We start from the raw sequence: 26,780 nt of genomic DNA, 5'->3' as shown, positions 1-26,780 counted from the left end.
ACATCTCTTGCTTTCAGAAACAAGAAGTTATGCAACAGAAATTCCTCGCAGATCACTTTCTGTCCCAACCTGAGTGAGCACTTCCTTGATTAGCCATAAAGGGAAAGCCACAGGTTGGTAAAGTTTTAGTCTATCTATCTCATTACGATCTGTCAGAATTGTATTTAAATTCCTCTGACAGATTCTTGGCCTGTGGATTGTTAACAGATCGTGGTTGAGGCAAGATGTTGGAAATTAGAGTGATTTTGAGCAGGAGAGACACATGGTGCAGTTATTCTCCAGTTCAGTGATTATCTCTACCTGGCTCCACTCCTAACACAAGTTCACCTTGGGACATGACAGTCACTGCCGGTTCGCTGGGGAACTCGTGAATGTATTTGCTGGAATATGTGTAAGACGGCCACGGTGAGGGTTTGAGCCCAACAGCACTGTGTGTTTTCAGCTTCTGGACAATGTTCATTGCCTCTGACCACAGCCACACAAGGCTGGGTAATACAGGGACCTGGTACAGCCTCCCATGAGTTCTGCAGGCATTAAGCATGGGGGAATTGGATGTTCTATTGCCTGGAGGTCTCAAGAGGACTGTAGAAAACTCAAGCAGGTCATCTGCGTATACAGTGAAGGGCATCAAACCAGAAACAAAGTTTGCAAGACAACAGGTATGAAAAAGCCTATGTAAGGTGTTCAGAAAACATTCTTAAGACTATCAGTTTTACCTATATATGTGAGACTGGAAACAGGTATTGTGTCAGGATGAGAGGAAGAAACAAGTGTTTATCTGAATCTCAGACAGTGTTAACCAGCAATAGATGGAGCTCACGGTGCACAAAGACAGCTTTGAATGAGGGAAGAGCCCTACCTGCACATCTGCAGGAGAACCAGCCGCATACCTGGGAGGATAGGAAAAGACACTGCATTACTAGAAGGTAAAACAATAATTGTAGGACATCTGCTTGGTTGTCAAGGACCAAGAGGGAAATAAAGCTGTTGTCCCCTCTAGCTAAAACCTGCTGTTTCTTTTTCCCCAGACTCTCAACCACCAACTGCTCCATAGTTTGTATGCCAATCCAATTTTGATGCCTAATTCACCCCAGAGACTATTTATTTTAACTTTATCAAGTGAAGAGAAAAACAACTGTGTTAGAATTAAAAAAAGAGCATCTGGCAGCAGGATATTCCTTCTCTCAGACAGCTTTGCAGCCAAACCCGTGTACCGGTGTACAGAAAGATGGGAATTAAGTTACCCAAGGGTTGAGAGAAGGGGGAGAAGTGTGTGTGGACTTCAGGATCTTTGTGTGCTCAACTTCAAGGTGGTCTTCTGCAGTCTGTAGGAGCCAATGCTTTCAGTATATGGTGTACCACCTCAAACCAGGCAGCCAAACCTCATCTGTGGCCCACACCACACAGAGGCAAGGAATCCATGCGTGGGACACTGTCTGATTTAGCCTATGCCAAAAGAACGGGCATTTCTCATTTCTCTCTCACCATACAATTACTTTAACAGCTCAGCAATTTTAGGTAGGTTTGCATTTTCTCTTATTATTTTAGATTCTTCAGAAGATCTAAACAGAAAAGTGTGGATTTCCCCCCTTTTTGTTCTTTATTTGCTCTTTCATTTTCCTTGAAAGCCTCAACCCTTTTCCACAGCCCATTGAACAAGCCCTACCCGCCAGTACAAGTAGCATCACTCCCATTTTAAATGCGGTCAAACAAAGGCAAAGGAGGGCGTGCGGGGACGCCTTGGTTTACAAAAGAAGGCGTTCAGAGCCCAGCAGAGCTCCCGGCTGCCCCGTCCCTCCCCGCCCCGACAGGAGCCGTCCCGGCGGCTCACCGGGGATGCTTGGGGCGCACGGAGCGCTCCTGGCACCGGGAGGAGCTCAGTTCAGCTCGGCTCGGCTCAGCGGGGCTCGGCCGGAGCGGGCGAGGGGCCCCCAGCGGACCCGCCCCGGGAGAAGGCTGCGGTGTGCGATGCACGGCCCGGGGCAGCTCCGTGCCGAACTGCAGCTTAGCATCCGACAGCCGGGCAGGCTCTTAGCGGCGCGCAGTGCCCGGGCGCGGAGCAGCGGCCAAAGGCTGAACGCAGCGCGTAACGCACAGCTGTGCGGAAGAAGCGCTTCGCAGCCCTCCGGGGCACTCCGGACGCCCACCGGCCCAACCTGCGGGAGCCCTGGAGGAGCCCTGGAGGGAGTCGGACCCGGCGGTCTCTGGAGGTCCCTTCCAACCGTACCGCGCCGTGTCCCCGTGCCCCACCGCCCCGTGCATTTCACGGACACTCCGCACAAATCAAAGTATTTTATTGCAGCACGCCAGGCTCACCAGCGCCCCGAGCGCGGGGCGGGGATCGGGACCCGAACCAGGGAGAGCCGCATCCCCGCCCCACGGCCGGACACCGCGCGGAGCCCTCGCGGCAGCACAGCCGGAAAGGCGGAGTCCCGCGGCCGCCATTTCGCAGCGCCGCTCTCGGCCCGGCCCCAATCCCAGCGCCGGCCCCAATCCCGGCCCCGCTGCGCGCGCAGGCGGCCGCCCCGGAAGCGCTCTGTGCGGTCGTGACGGAGCAGCGCGGAGATGGCGGCGGTGTCGGTGCTGCGGGCCCCGAGCGGCGGGTTCAGCTTCGACAACTGCGCTCGGTGAGGCGCGGGGCGGGCGGGGCGCGGGGGGGCGGCGGCGGCGGCGGGCGCGGGGCTCACACGGCCCGCGGCCTTCCTCGTGTTGCAGGAACTCGCTCCTGGAGGCCGAGCTCGGGCAGAAGGGGCAGCGGCTGCCCACGGCCCGCAAGACGGGCACCACCATCGCGGGAGTCGTCTTCAAGGTGAGAGGCGGGGGGCGCGTGGGCCGCGGCGCCGGGTCAGGGCCGGGCGGGCGCAGGGGGGGGGGGAGGGGAAGGCCGCGGCGCGGGGCCGGGCTCAGGCTCAGGCCTCGTTCTCTGCTCGGCAGGATGGCGTGGTGCTGGGAGCCGACACGAGGGCGACCGAAGGGATGGTCGTCGCTGACAAGAACTGCTCGAAAATACACTACATTTCTTCCAACATCTAGTGAGTACCGCTGGCGTTTGTGGTGTGACGGCGTTGGTAATGGATGGGATTTTTAGCTGTGTGCTTTGCCGGCAGTGGATGCTAAGGTGTACTTTGAAGCGTTAATTTACGTTTATTAGAATGGGCTGCTCGTTGGTCGGGGTTTCATTTGCTTTTTGCTTCATGCTTTGCAAGTATTGGCTGGGTGGGATATCGATTTCCTCAGATTTGCAGTGAGGGAAAGGAACGCAGGGACTGTGCAGCAATAAGGCTGCCGTGGTTCAGAAACTGCAGACACTGCCTTGGGGCGGCAGAGGAGAAAAGCAAAGCAGCTGTGGGTGTTGAATGAGCTGGAACAACTCAGGGAGACAGCTGTAGAAAAGAAGCTTGAACATGTTGAATAAAGCAGCCAGAGCTCCAGGTTGGCCATATTTGGTTACTTGCTTCCCTTCCCCCGCTCACCGTGTCCTACCTGTAATGACTTCCAGCTGCTGTGGTGCGGGCACAGCTGCAGACACTGAGATGACGACTCAACTGATTGCTTCCAATCTGGAGCTCCATGCGCTGTCTACAGGACGACTTCCACGTGTGGTCACAGCTAATCGAATGCTAAAGCAAATGCTTTTCAGGTGACTGAATGCTCTCCTGTTTATTAGCTATGCTGTTAAGGCCACCAGTTGTGACTTGTTCTTATGATGGCACGTGTGTAACCTCCATAACAGGACTTTAGGAGTTATTTAAGAGTTGTTCTTCATAGTTATTTGAACAAGATGAAAGAAACGAAGCCTGTAATGTTTTAGAGAATGAATGCTGCAGCTGTACAGCATTGATTAACATCATTGGAAGTTGTGCTGTGGTTGTCTTGAGGAAAAATTATCCACTTGTTTGATTGATTGCAACCTGTTGGATTATGGCAATTGTGCTTCCTATCAGCAACGTGACTTAAAACACCATTGAATGGAGGGCACATTCTCCAAAACTTTAAGCATTTCAGTACTGTTTTTAATACTGTTTTTCTTAGGAGTAAAAAATGCTATTGGAAGAGAAGGAAGAATGAAGTAAGTGTGTACACTTGGAGATTATTCAAGCTATGGGAAAGTCTCCAGGAAAATAAAATCCTAAAACCAAACAAAACTCCAAGAAAGTTATGTTCAATAGATAGATTCTAATCGTCTTAGTTGCTTGATGGTGTACTGCTGGGCAGTTTGCCTTAAGTGTGTCGTTACTCACAGTGAGTTAAAAAGTTAAAGCAGCCAAGAAGATCTGATGGAGGAAACGAGCATGTTTTCTTCAAAGTCCCTAATTATAAACTTAATCACAGATACAGGAATTTCATGTGATGTTATAAAATAGAATTATCTCCTGGTTAGCACAAATGTAACAGCCAGTCTCCTTGCTTGTCCACTGCGTGCTTGTTCTGATTGACAGTGAAATAATCTTGTTTAAGTTAATTTCACAGATAGGAAAAGCAGTCTTTCTATTACAGAGGTGTACGTGGTGTAAGCATGGAGAAATTCTCAAATGTGTGCATTGTGGCTTTTAAACAAACAAAAACCCCACTGCTTTATTGCAGAGCCTCAGATTCATGTGTAAATTTTGTTCCTAGGTATCAGGGCTACATTGGTGCTGCCTTGGTTTTAGGAGGTGTAGATGTTACTGGACCTCACCTGTACAGCATATATCCCCATGGATCAACTGACAAATTGCCTTACGTTACCATGGGTAAGTGCTGCCTCCTTTGTACTGCAGTATAGGAGCATTAAATCTTCCTGACTTGAGCATTCTACTTTGCTAGCCAGAGGTAACCATCATTTTAGCTTGCTTTGGGATTAAATATTTCCTTTAACACACAGTTTTCACCCCTTGCTCGGGAATAGCAACGATGGCTTCCTTAGAGCCTGGGAACCAAACCATTCTTTAATCTGCATGATTGCCTTGCTTCTTCCTGTCACTCCTTTGTCTTCTCTTGAGATACTGCATTCCTCTTCAACTGAGTTTTCAATTTCTGTGGTCCTCCCATTCCAGGACAGAGGTTTGCTTCACAGGAGCTGGTGTGTTATTCCAGAAATTCCTGCTTGCAGCTTAAAAATAATCTTGTCTGTCTTAAGTAAGCATTGTTGTGCCTTCAGTTTGATACAAGTGTTGAATCCCTTCACACTCGTGCTGATCCTTTTTTGGTATTACTGCCAGCAGTTTGGGTTCTGGGAAGGAAAACCAAGCCAAACAATAATAATTCTTGTGCATAAAGCTTTCACTGCCAGCGGTTAGAAAAAGCACACAAACCAACTTCGTCTATTTTTTTTATTAGAGCTTTAATATATTCCTCATTACTTAGAGGGGAAGGTGTTCTCTTGAAAATGAATTCCTTTGAGATAACCTTCTTAGTATGCTGAAAGCTTAGAGGAAACACGGAGATTCTGGTACACACAAACCAAGTCTGTACGTAAGGTACTTTCTTTTATGGGAAAAGTGGAAAACAAAAACCTAAAATGCTTTAAAGCAAAGCTTAGAGAATTGTCTCACAGTGTATCTCGTAAAGGTTGAGGAGAATGAGGTTTTGTGTGGGATGGCCGAGTGTGAACCTATACATACCTGTAAGCGTAGTACATGTTTTGAGAGGCCATGGCCTCTGAGCTAACTTGCTGTTCTGGAAATTAACAAAGCTATTTTGAACACACAGCCTTTAACAATTAAGGCTTTCCATGTCTTTGAACTGCTAAAACTGCACAACTGTTAAACAGAATGATGCAGTTAACTGTTTGGTAATGAGGACTGTGGTTCATTTGCGGAGATTCTGCAGAGGTAGTGCTGGACCAATAGATGGTGCCATTACCTCAGGAACTGGTGAATTACTTCCTTGGCAAATAAAATCCATGTAACAGTCATGTTATGTGATGCCATTGTTTAGCCTCTAATATATATTAAAAAAAAAAAGTGTAAATCTCTGATTCTTGTAATTGCCTTATACCCAACGTTGTAGAAAACTGTAAAACCATAACTGACTTTAAGCTGCCAACTGCTAGTAGTTAATTGCCTGAATAGTCACACAGCTGCCATTATGTACGTGGTTACTTTTGTCCCTATGTTTTAAAAGATTTAAAATGTGATATTTCTGGACATCCTGCCCATTCCTCCTTCCCTCTCCAAAAAAAACTGAAGTAGCACAGTAAGCTCAATTAGGCAGGGAGCAGACTTTCAAGGGATTAATTTTACTGCAGCTTTAGCTTTGGTTTGCTGTCAGCTGTGCCAGATCTGCCTGGTGGTTGCACGTTCCTTCTGTGCAGGATCCCACACAAAGCCCTTCTCAGCACAATGTCCTTTACCTTTCTGCTCCTGGTACACTGTGTGTGTTTGAGTGAAAGGAGATTTGCTTATGTGAATCAGTGAAAGATGGAGTTGAGGCAGAAAATGTATCAAAGGTCAAATCAAAGATCAGAATAGGAACTCAGCTTCTGTTTTATTTCGAGTATGATTTCCTCCCCCCCCCCCCCCGTGTTGTAAGGATGCTTTATTAAATCAGCATATGCATCTTTGAACAGTTATTTTCTGGAAATTAAATAGAAGATGTTTTTGAGGTGTTGGATTTTTGTTTTTAATGTGCATAAATATCTCCCCTGTAATACGTTTGTGGATGGGTAGAGTGATGTCCTCCCTTGCAAGGCAGATTTAAAAGATACTCAGTGCTTACTCAGGAGTGAAAACATCAAATTAAACTGTTTATGCTGACAAAGGACAAAATTGGATTTCAGCAAACGATGCAAGATTGTCTGATTGCTTGGCTTGTCTAGGAAAGCTTCTGGCCAAGGCTTATAATGAAATGCATGCATAAAATTAAACTAGTTGAAGTCTGTAGTTCAGCTTTCAGAAGCAGTAAGTATGTTCCAGCAGTCTCTGGTGGCAGAAGCCAGTCCCCTGGTGCCGGCACTGCTCCATATTCATAAATCAGCTCTTCATGCACTGGCAGTGCTGTCCTGCAGAGCAAGCAGCACCACCGCTGAGCCGCGGCCCCTCGGCCAGGAAGCGGGCTGAAAAATGATCGCGATCGATGGGGCTGCGGAGATCACCGGGTTTCTACCCAGAGCGAGCGGCAAATTGAGTAGCAATGAGTGCGTGTGAGTAAGTGCCCTGTCAGGGAGCCCCGACACTGATGGATGAGAAGTGCTAAATGCTGCTCTCTCCAGGCTGCGCGCATCCTCTGCTGGGGGAGCAGGCAGGTCCTGGCTGATGGAAACGGGCTGTGCTAAGCACTGAGAGCTCTCCTGGTGATGGTTCTGCCCACAGGCCGGGTTCTCTGACTGGGAATGCTGTGGTGGCTGCAGACCGTGATGGGAGGAGCCAGCTGGGTGTTCTGTAGGTATTGACAACTACCTATTCCTGTAAATCGGATGTTGAAGTGCTACAGCTCCTTCTGTAAACACCAGACGAGGTTTTTAAAGTCACTTTCAGTCAAATGCAGGAGGTTTTTGAATGACTCAGTTGTGAACACTTAGTAAATGGCCAGTGTTTCTTGAAGAAGTAAAGCAAACTCTTACGGTCTCATAAGTCCTCTCATTTGTGCTGATTACTAGACTGAGAAATACTTGTCTCCGAATAAGCTTTGCGTGCCAGTTTGTATAGTTCTTTGTGGTTGGTTTTTTAGCAGTCAACGATTCTAGATTTTTAGATGCTAGATTAGTACTTCCCAAGTACTCCTCTTCTGGAGGCGTAGCTCACAGAGCACATAAAGGAAATCCCTTGGAATCAGTGCAGTGCTTTTGCTTGTGTTCCCACAGCCCGGTGGGTCTGGGCTTCCCCGGGTATTACAGGTGGGTGTATGGTGTAAGTGTGCTTCAGAGCAGCTCCTATGGCTGTTGTCAAACAGCAGATGTGTTTTGGTGGAGAAGCTCAGGAGTGTTTGTGTATTTGTGGTTCTGAAAGGGCAGTTGTTACAGCTGGTGCTGGTAACAGAGAATTTCCATTGTGATGCTCAAGATGACAAAAAGCTCTTCTCTCAGATGTTTTGTGGTGCTTCTGCCAGGGCTTTTTTTTTTTTAAAGAAAATGCAAATGTATGAGTCTTACCTGCAGTGTTCATAACCAGTAGATTAAAAGAATTTTTAGATGTAAATGTTTATATATAGGTACAATTAATTAAGACTTTTGACACTTCTCTAGAAACCTTTGTTATGGGACTCTCTGCGTTTATTTAAAATTGATAGTAAATGGTGATGGATTTCAGGTACCATAGCATGAGCAGCTGCTTTCCTTTTCTCTCTCTTTCCTCCCAGAGCCTGCTGAGCTCTGTCTGCTTCTTTGGTGAACTGCGTTTAAAAAGGAACGGGAGGAATAACTCCAGTCTGTGCCATTTATGGAATACTTGGAGTATTCCATTATTGCTTAGTTCATTAGACACTGCAAGTCTTAAGAAACGAAGACCATTCTTTCATAGCTCAGTGGTTTCAGTGCAGGACTTTGTCAGCCAATGTCTGTCAGGTTTTCATTCTGGCAAAATATTTTAGGCTTCGTAGTCTCAAAGACACCTTATCTGAGGGTGGCGTTGTTTCTGCTCTGCTTCCAGGGTTTCCCTTTCTGCTTATGGTAGGCCTTCAGTAGGGTGCCTGAAGAGTATGGTCTTAAAACTGAGATCTGGTCTCAGAACCCTTTTCCCTTTTGTTAGAGATACTCCTATGTTATTCTGCAGGAAGAATCATGTTTTCAGTCCCATGTTTGTTCTGGAACGCACCTCATTCTGCCCTCGTTGCAGGGATTGGTGCAACCCTTTTATTTGGCAGTTTGTTCTGTGATATCAGCTGTTTTTATAAGCAGTTCATTTCTGCTATTACCTGCTTAAAAATCCTTTTTATTCCCAGCTTCAGCATTTAAAAAGAGTCACGTATTGCTCCGAGGTGTGAATGAATAGTCATTGCCTGTAATACAAGTAGACACTTAGAGTGTCCTACTGCTTTTAGATGTGATGTATTTGGTACTGTAAAGGTAATGATCCTCAACCACAGCAATATTCTGTAACAGGAATATCTGTCATATTCATTGGGATTACCATGTTCATTGATTTGTGTCTGTAAATCTGCTGTTTCTACCCTTTAAATTTGATCTATAATTGGACCTCCTTAAATGGTTCAGATAAGGTAGTCTGTATTTTCTCAACACTGTCGCTGTCAGCTTCTCCTTTTTCATTATACATTCAGCAGACTTGATAAAATCAGCAGGACACCTCATTTGAAACTGTTTAATCGCTGCCTTTTTCTTTCACTAAACCATTGAGGTGGTCAAGCGATGTACACAAATCATTTTAAATAGAAAATACGGCGTTCTCTGTGACCCAGCTAAACAGATAGCAGTATGCAAAACAAGTTAAAAAGTAATAAATGCCAAAAAATCTTCTAATTGGAGTAAAAAATGGCAGGTAACTTTGTTCGCTCCCCAAAAGTAGTGCACTGAAATATGGTCAGGGCTGCAGACAGACGAGAGCTCTTCCTGAAGGTTCTGAACAAAGCAGGTTTACAGTTCCAAACAGTATTGTTCTGCTTTTTGTACTAATTTATAGAAGGTGTGCTTATAACGTGCCATTGAGCGCTGCGGGTGCAGCCGGGCTCTGCTGTGGTTCTATATCTGCAGCGCTGCTGCACAGCAGTAGCACCGGACTCATGTTCTCATCTCTGCCATCTGGTCTGTGGGTGCTGAAAGTGAAATGGGTGGCGTGGAGTGATGGGAGCTGAGCTGGGCAGGAACCCCTGGAACGTGGTGGGTTGTGTGTGCTGGGAGCAGTGGAGGTTGGTTGGGTGCAGCAGGTCGGTGTGCGGGGAGGCTTTGCCTACGTGTGCTGCTGTTTGTCAGATTTTCCTTTAAAAACCTACCAAATAAATACAGAGAACCAAACTCCCATGCCTAAATATGTTATCTCAATGTATTGCCTAAATATATGTCCCAATTGTGTTGCTGCAGGTTCTGGCTCACTGGCAGCTATGGCCATTTTTGAAGACAAATACAAACCGGACATGGAGGTAAGAAATGTTTTAAAATGAATGTTTCTTTCTGAATAATACCTGGTGTTAAGAATTGAGGAGGTTTGAAGCTATAAAAAAAAAAAATCAGTCTGCTTTAGCACTTTAATGTATTGATTTCAGCTTACTGCAGAGCTGTAAAAAAAAAAAATGTAGGGGTAAAGTGGATTTTAAGAAATGAAGGGATAATTTCTCTCCGATCTGCGTTTGAAAAAGCTCGTGAGACTTTAATGTAGATGAAAACTTGAGATTGACTTCAGGGATGTAACAACCTTAGTGTAGTCAGTCTTGCTGTTTTTCCATTGGCCATTGGTCAATCTCTTTCTTTTATGCAACTCTTAGTCTTTTAAAAATACTCGATTGTAAACCAACAAAGTGTTCAGGTGGTATAGGAAACCCATTAGACTTTGGGTTGATTGGGTTCCGAACACAGAACTAGCAGCTGCTTTCTTACTTTTCCTATCTACCTAAGAACTGATCAGTGGGAGATTTGCAAGGTGGTGAGTTGTGTTTTTGCTGATGATATCGATCAAATCTGGAAGATGTTCAGGTTCCTTGGGCAGTTTTCCAGTAGCAGAACTGCTGTAGATTCAGTACTGAGCAGTTGTTTGGCTCTTCCCGGATGTGGCCCTGTGTTGTCACCTACAGCTATTTCAGACACACAGGCATGTCTACCAAAGTGCAGTAAGATGGTGTTTGTGTTGCCTCAGTATCTTGGGTAAGATCTGAAGAGACCTGATTTCTGGCCTTCAGGATATTTGTAAGTGCTGTCCAAAAAATGCTCATCTTTTACTAGGTGCTCACATATCTTCTGCATGCAGCACTGCAGTAGGTGCCTGACAGAAGGAACCACTGGGTGTAGACTTCCTGCTCTTCTACTGCTGTGAGAACGACAGTCTCTTTTCCAGCCTCTTGTGTGACTGTGCACTTGGCACATGTGTGCTATTCGCACTGAAAACGGATACAAATCCTTGGAATCAACAGCTACAGCATAATAGTCCCCTTTCAGAGAGACAAATGTCAGAGAGCTGTGTGATGGAACTGAAAATCTTACCTCATTCTCAGCTAGTTCTCGAGCTTGTATTTTAAGTCATTCTTTGTGTAACAGCAACCAAAAAAGGCACCAAAATTTGGTAAATTTCCAACTTTTCCTACTTAGAAAGGTCATCCTAATTAAATTGTCTTCATACGCAACCGTAAATGGCAACAGATACTCACTGCTAAAACAGGCGTGTAGAAACGCAGCGTACCAATTTGTTGAAGCAGATATTTAGATCTCTGAGAGCACCTTAACCCTTCCTTTGTCGTCATCCAACATTCTGCTGTTCTCTTGATAGCAGCATCATAATCTGAATATCCACACCAGTGGAGTTTCAGGTGGTCGAGTCCAGCCCAATTCTTCAGCATCTCTTCGTGTTGTGGCTGCCATCCTAAAATATTCACGTTTTGTGCCAAATGTATTTTTCCCAGTAACACGTCCAAATAGCGTGGTATTTCAACTGAAATTAAATCTGAGGCATGTTGTGTATTCTATATAAAATTTGCTGTAAAATGGCAACGACGATAAACTTCAAATTCCTGGAGATTAATTTAATGCAATGGATGGAGGAGTAGTATTTTTCTGCCGAGATCAATGCTGCTTTCTTGTGTGCTAATTGTCAGAATATCTTGCTAGGGCTACTGGAGGGGAGTGGTGTGCTGCAAGACCATCACATCACAGAAACATGATTCAAAGGCAAACTGTCCTGCACCCTCTGGTATCGACTTGCAAATTAGCATCTGGAATGTAATTAAACAAGCTTAATGAAAGTAGCAGCTGAATACTACTGGAAAAGACAATCAGCTTTTTTCCCTCTGATATATATTCTGTACTATTGAAGCTGATCACCAAACACATCGTGTGAGCGCAGTTAAAAAAAATTAGCATTTATTTGAAGAATAGGAACTGTTTTTCATTCTGTTATGCTTTTGGCATGCACTGGTGTCCCATGAGAGCCGTGCCACAGCAGATAGTGCACAATATTTATAAATCCGTGACAGGCAATAATAGCAACTTGAAAAATTCTTTTGCTAGAATTTCAAGTTGAGAGCTGCCAAAAGCTGAGAGGATCAAATCTGCAGTGGCAGCTGCTGTGCCCTACAGTTAGAATCGTAGACTTTGAAGATTCTCAACTTAAAGAAAAGGGAAAAAAAAAAAAAAAGAAAAAAAAAAAAGACTGCAGGCTTAGCCAATTTTTGCAGGTTTCTGGAGCCCTGGCTCTCTGCCTTTTGAAGATGAGTTGCTGAAGCTTCTACCACTGCCTGAGGCATGCTAACACCAGCAGGATGTGTTTTTTTTCCACAGACTTAGTGTGTCTTCAGATTTAAGTAGCACATGCTTTATCAGTGCCAGCTGTGATGGTCCTTTCCCTGGTTGCAATGCCGGGAGATGATCTTTACCCAACATCCTTCAGAGAAACTGCTAAGATGGATGGTGACGTACACAAGTGCCACTTCTGCAGTCTGATTTATGGAGGCATGTTTCATTATGAAGCAAGTGCTGGCCTCTAGAGGAACCATTATAGATTGCTGAAGATGTGAACACTTTCAGCCCTGAAGGCCTGTAGATGCTTCAAAAATGTAATGCCAAGCACCTAACTACTGTGGAACAATATTAATCTGTCATGTGGGCAGCTATAGGTCTGCTTTAAAAAACATAAGTGGAAGAACAGCACATCTAATAGAGAGGTTTGAGCTCAGATCTTTCATTGCAGCCAGTTTTTCTTTCAGCAGAGTGGTCACATGGTTTTTAAACCTCAGTCAGAATTTGCAAATGCATTCATGCCTTCCGGTGCTGAACAGCAGCAAGGAAATATGGCAACCATCACGGTCCAGGGGAAAACTCCATCTGCAGTGGTAAATGCTGGAGTTCAGGCTTTGTCTACATTACGGTTGTAGACAAAGGTTGAATTCCTGGGGAAACTGGGGGGCATTGTATATTTTATCGTGGTATTTGACTTCTTTGGGAAGGAGAAGTTTTTGTCTGTGGAAGAATACCTCAATGTATGGTGAGGCTGTGTGGTCACCATGGACAAGAGCTCTGTGCAGAGCAGGCTGCTGCTACCTTCCTTTGCTGTGTTTCAATAGAAGAGCCAGGTCAGTAACAAGAGGTTCTAAAAGGAAGAGAGGGAGAAGAAGCCATAGAAGGCAGTGCTGTTGCAGAGCAAAGAGGTACACCTTGGTGTGATGAGTTCAGGGGCACAAAAGAGGTGGGGAAAACGGATGGAGGTGGAGCCTGGTAGTTATTTGTAATTGCATCTAAGACAGATCACTGCAAAGATAGGAGATTATATTTACGGTCATTTAAGATACCACTTTTTTTTTTTAGCATGGCATTTAGCATGGTGATGAGTGGAAACCAGAAGCCTCTGGAGGGGCAGGAAGAGATTTAATGGGGTGGTGGTGCTGCTGTGGCTCAGCTGTTGTACCTGTGCTGCCCAAAAAAGTGACCATCTTTGCAGCTTGCCCTCGTACCGGAGCTGTGCTCCTTCACCCGGCTCTCCTGGTCCAGCTTTGTTCATGGCATGGCTGCTGCTGGTGAGGGCAGTGCTGTATCGCCATGACAGAGCTGTGATGTAAAGGATGCCTTCCTCCAGGCTCTGCACCAAAGGCCTGTGCTGTACCAAAGGGAAGGCTGCAGAAGTGCCCAGTTTCACCACGTTCGCTACCTATCACTTATTTATTTTACCTAAATAAGCATCAGACACAGTACAGAATTTTATAAAAATGTGTCATTTTCTTCTGTTTTTAAACAGGTGACATCAGATCGTTCTGTTATATTTCCTACTGCCCCTTGGTACGGTGGCATCATTTTCATTTATTAACTACTGGCAATAACACTGAGCTATTTTTGGAAACTGTCAGAACTCTCTGATCTCCAACAATAGTTGTCTCATCAGTCTTATTTAGGCTGCGTCTGTGTGATTTGAGGCTCAAGAGCAATGACAAGCTGCATATGAATGCTGTATTCATTAGTGATGGTGATCAGAATGCCTGTGTCCCACCACAGGGCTCAGGTGTGTGGGCTGCAGGCTAAGCCCGCCAGCTGACACCACCAGCTTTAATGACTCTGGAAGGTGACCGCTTGCTGGGAGGTTGGTTGGCTGAACTTGGGCAGCAGACAATGGGGATCAAGCCAGGCTCTGGGAGGTAAGCTGGAGAGACTGCCTGGGATGCTTGAACCCCTGTTGGTGTCAAACACAGGGATTAAGGAAACGGGGGGGTGGGGGGGGGGAAGCCTGACTCTGTGAACAAAAATAAGTACTTAGTATTTATATGCTCTGTGTATCTGTTTATTCCATTAGCAGTGACAGTAATGGAGATGGTTAGCAGCACATCTCTGCTGCCTTGTGCTGACGGAGCTCTGTGGGATGGGGATTGTTGCTGTCCATGCGTAGCTGTGTTACTTTCTCCTTGGGAGACCTGCATTTCCATGGGTAAAACATCAGGTTACTGCAGTCAGATGGATGGGAAGCAAAGGCTTTCAGTGCTGTTTCGTGCTGTTTCTTGCATTAAAATTACCGTACGCTCGCTCGGTTTCTGCGTGGCGTCAGGCAGTCGGTTCTGTTCTCACTCCGTGGCATTACACCTTGCACTGATTGCTGTTGTTGGACCATTGGATTTAAAACGTTCTGTACCACTTCATAGCTGGGCAGGCTCTGAAATGGCTGAAGTCACTGGAGGCGTGTTTTGAGGTGTTCCTTTTGAGTGTATCAAAGTACAATTTCTGTGCTTCCCATTTGCAGGCTCAAGATAAACACATCTTGCCTTGGTTTAAATTGGGCCTTGCTGCATGACCAAGGGCAGCCCTTGCTTCACCTCTGCAAAGTGATACTTAAACTTTGTGCACAGTAGCGTGGAGAAGCAAGTCTGACACAGGGCTCCATGTCAGGAGAGCGTCTCGCTGCCGAGGGGGGATGCAGGACAGGTCATTATTTTTGATGCATTTCTCAGGGGCAGGCGTGCTGCCTTAAGTTGTTGGGGTCTGTGTATCTCCCACAGCTGCAGAGCCGGAGCCCAATGACTCCAAGTGCTCTGGATGATATTTTGGGTGGTGTGGAGCCGCTCACGCAGTGAGGACAGCACGGGTGGGAGGGGGGTAAGGGGTGCTGCTCTGCTGGTAGGTGGCTGTGCACGGCCTTGCTGTGCTTGAGGGCAGCGTTAGCGCTGCGGGGAGAGGCGGCTTTGGTGGCTGCAGTGCGGGGCAGCGGAGCAGCCCAGGGCTCATTGTGCAGCAGCACAGCCTGGCAGGATTTACTGCTCGGTTACTGCGGGGCAAGTTTGTTTTGTTCTGAGCACCGCCTTCCTGGAAACCAGGAGCTTCTCCCCAGTATAAGCGATAGATTAAATGTGTTTTCCTATTAGCTCTTACTTCAGAGTCTGGAAATGGCATTAAAAGAAATCCTGCGGCTGTGAGAAGAGCTCGTGATTTAATTCTGTTCTGCTGGAGCTGGGGGTTGTGCACGTCTCCATGTAAGGAATGAAATATAGGAACCGGTGCTACCTAATAGTAGTTCCGAGCCATATACGTTTTTTGCCTTGGCAGGTAATTTGGCATAAATTGTTAATGTAAATCCAGGTTAGTGGGGAAGACATTATTTTACTAAAAAAGATAAACTGCTGATTAATTCAGTATAGAACTCAATTACAAATTGAAAGTGCCTCTGCGGGACGCCAGTACCCTAAAGACAGCAGATGTTGAATTGATACTCCAGCATATTTCACACTGGTATGAAATATTAACGTGGTTTATTGTAGTGCGGTGTCGGGGAGGAGGAGGTGCGATGAGTCGGCGCGTGCAGACGGCCGCTCCGAGGGAGCAGGAAGAGATGGAGTTACTGAGAGTGGCAGTCAAGGACTGTGGTGTATTTTATTTGAAAAGTTCTTACCGAGAACATTTAGGAAAACAAACGTTTTCTGTAACATAACTGCGTTACAGCAAAGCACATCAGCTGCAGTGCAGGTCAGCCAACCCAGTGCACCCACTGCAGCGATGGGGCAGCTTCTGGGGCAGCTTTGTGGTCTTCAACAGCTGCCCAATAGTACTGAATACTGTGGATGATATTTGAAGGCACATCTTTCTTTACAGATTCTGGTTTTCACAACACCTCTGCCTTACTTTGTGGCTTTCCAGAGAACCAATGAAAGATGGTGGGGGAAGGAGCAGGGAGCGGCCGGAGGGACGGACTGCTTCCAGATTGTGTTCACTATCAGATGAAGGGAAAGCAAGCTGTTTGATGGTCTGTTTTGCAAAACACATTCATGAAACAAACTTTGTAGTTCATCTGCTTACGCGGTGCTGTTTGGCACCTGCTTTATGGCGAGGGTTTGTGAAACCTGTGTGGCTGAAGGGACACATCCCAGCCTGCTCCAGCTCAGAACAAATCTGTGCTCACTGAGTGGACTGTTTCGGTGTTTCCTTACAAGTGAGAAAGCAAAGTGCTTTTCTTCTCAGTTCTGTTCCCTCTTTGGAGTTAGCGCAGATTTTAGCATCGCTTCCAGTTACGTATTGATCTCTACCACAATTCCTCCCTGCAGACAGACGTACACATCCTCTGACATGCTGCAGCCTGCCGATTACTCTTCCAAAGTCTAATTATGCTCCTGTAGGTGCTTATGTCCTTCAAGAGGCATCGCATTCCCAGCCTCCAATTCCCACCACTTCTCTATGGATTTTTTATTTATGTGTATTTATTTTTAACTATCTCGGTCCTTCCCAAAGCTTCTGATTTCTTCCCTTTCTCTTGTGATCTGCCAGCTCAGAGGACTCCTCCTTTAAGTAGGATGAGTGACGGAATTCGAAGAAATTTCATTCTGCTGTAAAAGTCAGTTTTTATAATGGCTTTTTTTGCACTCTATGACATTCACTGCACTGATATCTCAAATTCTTGATGAGGCTCAGTGCTGGAGAGCAGCACAGCCTGTTGGATACCCAGAGGATACTGGTGACCTGCAGAAGGCACTCATTTGGTTTTGGTAAGAATTGTTTTTAAAATGTTTCCTACAGTTTTAAATCTGGAAAAGGTGTCTTGTTTGACTTGTGAAGTTACAGAAATACTGCTGGTGAAGCCCTGCAGCCGTTCCCTTCACTGCTGTAGCCAGTGATTAACTTGTGTCAGAGCTGCTGGCGCAGGCTGCAGTAACGTGAGGTAGAAATATCCACGTCTGCTGTAGAAAAGTGTGTTTCAGTAGTATTTGAAATCTGGAAATGGCTTAAGTGAGAGGAGAAACTTGCTTCAAGTCATATACAAGAGTAATGTGTAAAAGTTCCTTATTGGTGCTGTTTGGGACTTGCGCTGTCGCAGCAGTGGAGAGGTAATCCATCAGTTCCTGAGCGTCTACAAAATGCAACTCTCCAGATAACAGGTTTAAAGTAAAGATTTAATACAGTCTCTATCTACTATGATGCTGCAGTGACAGTTTAAAACTCATTCTCTAAATCTCAGCAGACTTTATAGCTAGCAGTGGGCCCATATAAAGCTTAATGGCATTACAACACATAAATCATCTTTTAAAGATGCTACCAGTAGCTCCAATATTAAATGCAGACAATTGTCTGTGTTATAAATAATTTATCAAACACCATTTCAGATTGGCCTTCCACGCTGAGTTATTTATTTTAGCCTTTACTGTGCTATTCCTAAGGCACGCTTTGAAAGATCCATTACTGGTCAGTTTAATGAACTTGGGGTCTGCTTTTCCCCCTCAAGTACTGCCGTGCATCTGTGGTGACCATTACACGGCTGATCTGGACCTCTTTGCGCCTTTTACAAGTGCTGCCCGTTTGTCATGGAGTGGTAAATGGAGCTGCACATTGGAGTCCTGGGACACATTGTGTGATGCAGTGATGGAGACAAACAGATAGCTCTATAAAGCGCTGCTTGTCACCGCTGACTGGTGCTGCAGTACATCACTCTTGCTGTAATCTCATTTAAGAAGCAGTGTGGACCCGAGAGAATGATATTCCCAGTTAGCTTGGTCTTTGCAGCCGTAAAGTAGGAAGTGCTCCTTTTATATACTCTGAACTTTTAGGGTTTTTTAAGATTAATTATTACAGTGACTCCTTCCTGCCCCCGTCTGCAGGACTGTGTCAGCACTTTTCCCAAGAACCCCCTATTTTCAGGCTGTAAAGCAGCAGTCTTTGCTGGAACTTTGTATGCAGGATCTCTATCAAGGATTTCGTATTTTACTTTTTTCCTCTCGTGGCTATTCTGGTCACCTTTCTAAATTACGGAAAGGGGACGAAGAGTAAACAGCTCTGTGGCAGGGCTGTCTGTAATTAAAATTACTCCGGGTTCAGGAGCTGGGCAGCACTCCATCAGATCAAAGAGCGGAGGTGACGTGTTGGGCTGAGCGCTGCGGCGCAGCAGAGCTGCAGTGTGGGGACAGCTGAGCTGCGGTGACTGCGGCCGCTTTGGAACTACTCTGATAGCAGCAGACTGGCAGCACCTTCTAAAAAGGAGAAAACAGTGCGGTGAGGTGACTCTGCAAGATCTCACGTTGTTCTAAGAAAAGACTGAATCAAAATTAAAGGGGGAAGAAGCACCCACCATCCTGCTGTGCTTTTCCTGAGCTGTGCTGCTTCTCTTACCCTAAGCTCATAGAAATAATTCCAGCTCTGCCATCGGTTAATTTTTGAAGTGAATTTCCAACCCCTCACTGCATGGAGCTGTTTGCTATGTGTAGTACCAAAGCGCTCTGAGCAGCGGTGCGGCCGCAGGACGGGGTTGTGCTGCACGGCTGTCCTGCAGGAGCAGTTCCTCCAGCATGGTGGGTCGGCTCAGCTGGAAGTGCAGTCCGGGGGTGGAGGTTGTTGGTGTTTGAAGAGCAGGGCTGATAGAAATGGATGCCATTTCTGTAGTTCTCCTACTGCTGGCCAGTACCTTAATTAAGCTGTCAGAGGAGCACTGCTGCTATTAATGTTCTTGCATAGCGGCTGGTGCAGAATGCAGGTATGTGCTGGCAGGGGTTGGTGCTGAGGCTGAGCTGGCTGGGTGCCACTGCTGGGTGCCCCGTGGCTCTGTGCCCTGACACTGCTGCTCTGTGCACGGAGCTGAGGCCTTTAACGTGAAGCAAATGGAGGAGCTGTGTTTATCAAGGTAAGCGTGGGATGGCTGCTGTGCTGCTCTGTGCTGATGGCAGATGATTCCTCAGATGTGTCAGGGCAGCCAGCAGCATGGGGTGTGTGGGAGCTGATGGGGTAAAGCTGGGGTCAGACCTCTGTGCTTGTGGGCTGCATTCAGCCTTGCTGCTGCCCACAGGGGACATGCGTGTTCTGCACGCAGCCTGCCAGTGTGTCCCTTACGTGTGCAGGAGAGCTGTGCTGGGGGCAGCGAGCGTGCTGTGTTCTGGTGCTCAGGAGCTGCTGAGGGGAGTGGGCTGCAGCACAGGATGGAGGCACAGCCAGGCCCTGAGCCCCCCACCCCATCCCCAGGGCTGCTGCTGGGCACTGAGCTGCAGGTGCAGCGCTTTTGTGGCAGCTGAATGGATGCCATAGGAAGGTGGTTTTGTAGCATTTCCTTGTGCTCGCTGTCATCGGGTATAGTGTAAAATTAAGGGTGTAGTAGCTCTATCAGGAGATTTCAAATACTGTTGGATCTGACCTATGACTTTCAGCAAGTTGCTTTGGAAATGAAAAGCCTTCCTTGGGAGCTGTAGAGGGAGCCAGTGCAGCTGGAACAGCCTGGGCCAGGAAAGAGCTTATGTGGGGAGCATTAGAGCTTGTCTGTCTGAGGCCTTTGTGGATGGGTGAGTGACCACAGCTCTGCTGTAACACTGTAACTCAGTTTTGATGGTTTTGAAATAGTTGTAAAAGATGTTAATGTGGATGTGACTGTTCGTCTATCAGGTTCTGTCCTGTTTCAGGCTATGTAGACAGCTTCTAAACAGTGCAAACTAAGAATGGTATCCCCCCAGCATGCGTATTTCAGCTGCTGCGTGGTTGCACTTTTACAAGAAAGCAGCTGATAAAAACCTGTTGGATTGGGAACCTCAGAGCTTTTGTGCATGGCTTTGGTCAGCACCTGCCTTTAAATTCTCTGCACTTGTGTTCAGGACTGGAATTCGAACTGCTGGCTGCAGTTCAGGCTGGAGCTGGGGCTGCCTGCAGCAGTTACTGTTCAGATGAGCAGAATGTATTCTGCAAACCGCGCTATACTCCAAAATCATACAAATAATTCTGGTACTACAAAGAAGGATTTAATTGTCCCTACCCGGGGAAGGCAGTAACTGAACTAGTATGGGTCTTTACCTTGTACGCAGCTTTTACAGGGGGCACAATAGGGAACCTGTACCTGTGTACAGAAGCCCTGATGATAAAACCCACACGTTAATTTCTCCATTAATTGAGACAAAAATCTTGTTTCCTTGACTGTCTTTACTAAATTGTATATGTCCATTGTAAAGGGGGAAAGAGGAGAATCGTGAGCAGGAGGAAGGCAGCCCACTGCTCGACACACTGCTGTTCGTGCTCTGTAGTACTTATCCCATTTATTGTTGTGAGAGCTCACAGCTTCCACTGTCACACGGACAAACATTTCTGTGAAATGCCAACACTTGTGCAATGACAGCTTTCTTACTTGTCCAGGAAGAAGAAGCCAAACAGCTTGTGAGGGATGCCATTGCAGCTGGCATATACAATGATCTGGGCTCTGGCAGTAACATAGATATCTGCGTTATAAGCAAGAACAAGTTGGATTTTATCCGTCCGTATGATGTGGCCAACAGAAAAGGCGAAAGGTGGGTATTTTGGTATTTCTGAGGCTGTGCATTACCCAGGGCTGTTCCCAGCAGTTCCCGTTTCCCATAATGCTGAATTTGGGCACAGTCAGACCATGCTACATCACCGTGCTGAATTTCATCTAACGAAGAAAACAGAATTAGTGGCTGCATTGGGCAGGTGAGTAGAGGCTTAGTGGCATCTACAGGTAAGTGAAAGAAATTAACTGCCTGTCAATAATTTACCATGTTGAGAAACTGCCTTTGGAATTCCAGGCAGTTGGAGAGTAAAGTTTCACATCTGGGATGCAGTAGACACTTGAGTGTGAAAGCTCACTGGAGGGCCTTACCCACTCCATGCTTTTCAGTTCTCAGTGTTGATTTCCCATATTTATTGAAATGACATCATTCTGTGACTTGTTTGCTTGAGACAATTATTTTGGATCCTGAATATTGGTAACACAAAAACCTACTGTGAAACTTGCTGGGAACCAAGGTTCCATTTAAATACATAACATGGGCTTGCAACACTGAGAATATTCAGAGTAGAAAAGTAATGAAATTCTGAAGTGAACAAACTCTGACTGTTAGCAGAGCTGACAATAATACCTGTAGAAGCTCAGATGTTTTGTTTGGTGCATTGCCTCATCACTGAAATCACAGCCCCCGGGGCACTTAACATAAAAGCACATGTTGCGCATAAAGATTTTGCAATAAGTCGTGCAATTCTTCACTACTCTTCTACTGCCAAATAGTAGAGTTCATTGAAATCCCTTTTCCCTTCTTTTTAAGGCAGACACAGTGGCCAAAGCCACGATGTGCTGCTCCAATAAAAAACCCACTGTATTTCTTACTCTACAGATTAATGTGCATTGCTGTTCTGAGCAGAAGCTGCTATGGGGTTGATCAGCCAGGAGAGTGTATTACACCTTCAGAGTGAGATGGCTTCTGCTGTGCCATGCTATGCTCTGTCAGCTGCAGCAACAGTTCTGAAACGTGGCTTGGTTACAGGCTGTCTTTGTGTTAAATGCTGTGTTTAGCACAGAAATCCAGAGTTAATACATTGGTGAAAAGAAAACAATTAAATACTTGCTTTTTCTTTGAGCAAGGATACACAGCAAGAATTGCCTGTCCTATAATGAAATCCAGCTTATTTCTTTAAAGGTAATGCATGCCCTAGAAATGCTAGGTTAGCTGAATCAGTTGTTGCCACCAGTTTGGATTTTGCAGTGCCTCGCTCACTTTAGACTACTGCAAGAAACTTCCATATCATGGCCAGCTAATTAGTTCTAACCTTTATAATGAGTTTTCCTAGGCAGGATCATCTCCCAGATTAACCTTCTTCCTTTCATTTACCAGGTATGGCAGATACAAGTGTGAGAGAGGAACCACTGCTGTTCTCACAGAGAATGTGGCACACCTGGAAATTGAGGTGGTGGATGAAACCGTACAAACCATGGATACTTCCTGAGCAGCCGCTGTGTCACTGAGGACACCCATTAGGTGCGTTTCACTTTTGGAAGCCTTCCTGCCTGGAGAGAGACATGTGACCCATGGCAAATAAATAAAGAGGGGTCTGACCATTCTCTTAATCGGTGTTTCATGGGGTGCTCATTTCTTTTGCTGCTTTTCCATCCTTACCTGTTGTAAACACGGAGCTCGTGCAGAACTGCTTCTACTTGAATTATCGCAGGGTATTAAGAGCTGTATTGTGATGTTTACATCCATTCTTCCCTGTTTTCTGTAGCTAGGGACAGGCTAGCAGATCCAGCCTCCACCTCATATAAAACGTTCTCGTTTCTACATTACAGCAGAGAGGAAAACAGAACTGAAAAGCCTTAACTGAGGTTTTCTGCAAACCTCCACCTGGACATGGCCTAGAATCCTGAGCTTGTACTTGTATTTGAGATAAACGCATTTCATGTTTTACACTTAACATGTAATCCTAAGAAGGAGAAACCTAGCTGAAAATGCACCTGTAAGTTATTTTCTTGTTTACTCAAGGGTGAGGCTGAGGCTAACATTCAGCCTCAGAAGGGTATGTGGTGCCAGCGCTCCCTCACCAGCCTGCAGCTGCCCTCCAGGGAAAGCACCTTCAGCTGAGCTGTTCCCCTGGGTGAGGTCTTCCATCAGGACAAGTGATGACAGTTCATGTTTTCCACTTTATGAGAAAAGGACCTTGCATCAGACATCTGCATACCAAGAAAGCTGTTAGCAAACCTCACACATATCCAGGCCTGCTTGGAGTGATGTTTTAATTTTTCCCCTTTAATACTGAACCTTTTTTTTCTTTTTTAAACAAAGGTGTTTATTTTGTAAATCATTTTTTTATTTATCTAAAAATGCACAATTGCAAAAAAATTACCTTTTGAAATACATTTACTTATAGGCACTAATAAATTTTATGTAGCACGACAGCGGAGCGCTCGAGGCACTGCAGTTGGAGCTGTGCGCCCCTCTGCTGGTACTCCACCACGAGCAGCACAGCACAGCCAGCCCGGCCCACTGCTGCCATGGCTTAAAGGAAACCTGCAGTGTAAAGGTGACAGTCTGAAGTCTTACACCCAAGAATTTCTAAAGAAGATGGCTATAAATTAAACAAGTTGGCATGGGAATGTGGGAAGCAACGCGCCGCCTCTCCTCCATTCTCGTGCTGATTTGAATTTCCTTGGGCTCTCAGGAGAGCAGCAGGCTCAGCTTCCTGCTGAGAAGCCACGATAAAATGGCACCTTGCATTAATGATACCAACATCATTCACAGCAATTAGTAGTTTTCCTTGCTACCCTACAAAAATACACAAAATTTGGTGGAAAGTAGTTGAAGATGGCACTGCAATTTTCCTTTAAGTAGAGAAAATCAAGTTAAAAAAATCCACTAAAAGCATATATGAGTATATAACCCTCTAACCCTACTCTTATTGGAAAAAAAAAAAAGTTCAGGCTTGTATTCATTTCTTGAAGAAAACCAGCAGAGGCAGAGGCTGCACTGGGACTGCAGCACAGACTGCAGCTCAGCACCAGCAGAGCAGCGCTGCTCCCGCACTGCACCGCTGCGCCCCAACACACTGCAAACACTGCGCCGCCCATCCAGGGCTGCTCCTGGAGCAGGCGATGTTTTTCAATGGCAGTAATGAAACAAATCATTGATTCAATGAATGAATTTAGTTGGTTTAAGGTTTTAATTTAAAGAAGATGACCCCTTCTAATCAGCTTGAGATTTTTATAAAAATTCACATTCTAAATCAGCTTTCACAGTTAAATAGACGGGGCTGATCCTTGTGTGGAATAAGATACGCGGAGCCTTTGGCTGACTTGGTTTCTGTACGCCTCAAATAGTTTAAAACACTGCTTTGCTTAAAGTTCTACCTACTGGTACCTAATATACTACTGAACGTGTACAAGCATCTTCCCAAAAACACAGCTGGGGGAGAGAAACACTGCTTTCATAACAACCTGCAGCCTCAGAAGAGTTGGGACAACAGGTGCTCAGGAAGGCCCTGCTGAAGCACGCTTTGCACAGGATTTGTGGGTTTTCTTCCCCAGCTGTGTGCTGAATTCAGCTCCGTGGCTGAATTAACAGCCAAATGCATCGGCAAAATACTCACTCTAAGTTTTCAGTTAAAAAAAAAAAAGTCATGAAATAAATGCATTTCTACCCCCTCCCACCCCCCAAAGCCCTCCCAGTTCTAAGTCTGAAGGAGGGAATTAATAAAAACACGTAAATGGATGCTTTAAAATACACAAAGTAAAAACTGAAATTTGCTATAAACCATTTGCGGAAGAGGCGAAGTAGCAGTTATACAAACGACACAAAATCTACTGCAATTCTTACATTAGTATAAAGTGATTTCACTGAAGGAATTATTTCAATATTTCACATTACAGTTAAGATAGAAGAGGTGCGCCCAACGCTGACACCCCGGTTAATATCGTCTATCCTACATTACACACGACAGTTTAAGAAAAGACCCTTAAATGATCTACACCTGTAACATCTTATTGGCTTAAAAAAAAAAAAAATCACTTGCAATACCTCACAGAATCTTCACTTTAAAGCATGACCACCTTGTGAGAGTCCTTGTCAAATAACCTGCAGAAATAATGGAGCGCCTTGCTACGCGCTCCCCTCGCTCGCTGCCCAGGCACCAGTCGGTTTCATCTGAGAAAAAAAATTCAAGTAAGACTAAGCTGTGCTGGCTTTTGAGAGTGTCTGCAGACGGTTCAGGTGCTGGAGGTCCAAACATGCATTTGTTTTGCTATTTGGTGCACGTAACCAATGTCAGGTCTTTGATCTGGATCGGGATATATGCACATGCTGACCAGCTCCCGGAGCTGAAAGACAGAAAGACATTGGAACAGAAATGCATCGGCTTTTCTTACTGGCAGAAGATCGGGGGCTGCCGCAGATGGGAGCAGAGAGCCCTTCGTGCAGCTGTTGTGGCTGATGCTGCACGCTTCTGTTCCACCCCACCTCTATGGAAGAACCAGAGTTAATCTGTATACACATCTTAAGATACAGGATGCCCGAGCGTGGCTGTCAGACCCCAGCATTTCCTCGAGAACCTCTGTGAAGGAGAGAGACCGGTCATTGATTATGTTTAATAAATAAAATGCAGAAGGGCTGAAGTACCCCCCACCTCCCTACCCTCTTTATTGTGCACATGAAAGATTGTAGCTTTTAATTACACAGACACTGAAAGCTGCTCGTACCCCCGAGGCATAGGGAGAAACAGCCTTGAGCCTCTGATCTTCTCACATCCTCCCAGTAGCCACAGTGCCAATTATTTTAATGGTAATTAAAAGCATGACCCTACAGCTATCAAGCACACAGATCAGCTGCATTACTGAACGTACCCAAATGAGGCCGCAGCTCTGCAGCCTGAGCGCCGGGTCGCTGCAGGGCCTGAAGCCATCCCAGCAGGAACTGGCAGACCTGACCTGGACATGCAGCCCCAAGTGGTGCCAACAATTACCAGTGCATCTTTCTGAGACAAAACGAATCAGTCTCAGCTCCTCCAGTCCATCATGAGATCTAGACTGGAGAAAAGGCCACAGCCAGGAGGCCATCACTGAAAGGCAACACCACCCGAGCAGGCATTCCTCAATTAATGCTCTGTCCCGTTCATCCACAACAGTGCTGCAAGGAAAGCATGCAGGGGGTCAGCAGCTCCCCTGCAGCGGGGCTTTGTTTGGGGGCACGTCACCAAGCACTCTGCTGGCTTCATTTGGCTGATACTCATCTCTGCCCCAGGGAGAGGATGGAGGGGCGGCTGTCCCGCACCACTACCAAGCCTGCCCCGATGGCAATACCCTGGAGTGGCCCAAAGAATGTGCCTCATCAGCCTAAGGAAAATGAACATGTCCACACAGGGACAGACAGCCGCCGTGTGCAGCACTGATTCCTGCCGGTGCAACTTACTGCTGCAGGAAGGCGCTGCTACGCTTCTTCCCGAGCCCTGCAGCACAAGGGCTCCCACCCAATGGCTCATCCTGCTCAGCTGCTGGAAGACACCAACCCACCTCTCCTTCAGCTCTGCACTCCAGAAGCATCTGAAAAGCCAACCTTTAAAACCAGCACAAAAACAAACAGTGTTCATGGCAGAGACACGTTCTAAGACTCAGGAAATTAGAGCTCTTTGTGGTTCACGTAGGCAGCAGCAGCTCATACAGCTACAGCCAAAGGCACAGCCCTCTTAGACTTTGTCAGGCATTCTGTTAATAGTGCATGAACACCATCTGGAGTCTGGTTCTCTGGGACCTGGCGCCTTTGAGCTTTAAACCATCCTTCTCACCCTGGATTGTATCACTACACTACACACACTCTTTAGCACTGCCAGAGGGAAGCAAACAGACAGTAATTGTAAAGACAGGAAACACATCTGTCAACTTACACTAATTCTTGCTGCCAGCAGGCATATCCTGAGCTGCACGCTACAACAGCACGGCAAACGTGAATGCACAGAGCCGGGACGTGCTGCTACAGCAGCTTGGGAAAAAATAATCCACTTTTCCACA

At 46.1% G+C, this 26,780-nt stretch overlaps 2 protein-coding genes across 12 annotated transcripts in view; one reads left to right on the top strand and one right to left on the bottom strand.

The window, feature by feature from the left end:
- The first annotated feature begins 2,540 nt into the window (after positions 1-2,540).
- PSMB7 (proteasome subunit beta 7) overlaps positions 2,541-26,780 on the top strand; it is a 37,764-nt gene continuing 13,524 nt past the window's right edge. The window contains exons 1-8 of one of the 2 annotated variants that reach the window (XM_046901636.1): positions 2,541-2,627; positions 2,716-2,809; positions 2,935-3,032; positions 3,500-3,640; positions 4,618-4,733; positions 9,953-10,011; positions 20,636-20,787; positions 22,126-22,269. In XM_046901636.1, coding sequence (XP_046757592.1) covers positions 2,566-2,627; positions 2,716-2,809; positions 2,935-3,032; positions 3,500-3,640; positions 4,618-4,733; positions 9,953-10,011; positions 20,636-20,787; positions 22,126-22,237 — 834 coding nt within the window. In that variant the 5' untranslated portion in view covers positions 2,541-2,565 and the 3' untranslated portion in view covers positions 22,238-22,269. Of the gene's footprint in view, positions 2,628-2,715; positions 2,810-2,934; positions 3,033-3,499; positions 3,641-4,617; positions 4,734-9,952; positions 10,012-20,635; positions 20,788-22,125; positions 22,359-26,780 lie in introns of those variants that run through there. The other variant, NM_204397.2, reaches the window with a different exon arrangement.
- Positions 23,074-26,780, bottom strand: part of NEK6 (NIMA related kinase 6) — a 111,372-nt gene continuing 107,665 nt past the window's right edge. For all 10 annotated transcript variants that reach the window (XM_046901722.1, XM_040649044.2, XM_040649042.2 and 7 more), the window contains one exon: positions 23,074-25,097. In XM_046901722.1, the coding sequence (XP_046757678.1) occupies positions 24,987-25,097 (111 nt within the window). In that variant the 3' untranslated portion in view covers positions 23,074-24,986. The remainder of the gene's footprint in view (positions 25,098-26,780) is intronic.

The sequence above is a fragment of the Gallus gallus genome, chromosome 17 (genome assembly GCF_016699485.2).
Source record: "Gallus gallus isolate bGalGal1 chromosome 17, bGalGal1.mat.broiler.GRCg7b, whole genome shotgun sequence".
Taxonomy (NCBI): Eukaryota; Metazoa; Chordata; class Aves; order Galliformes; family Phasianidae; genus Gallus; species Gallus gallus.
This window is presented reverse-complemented; position numbering and strand designations above follow the sequence as displayed.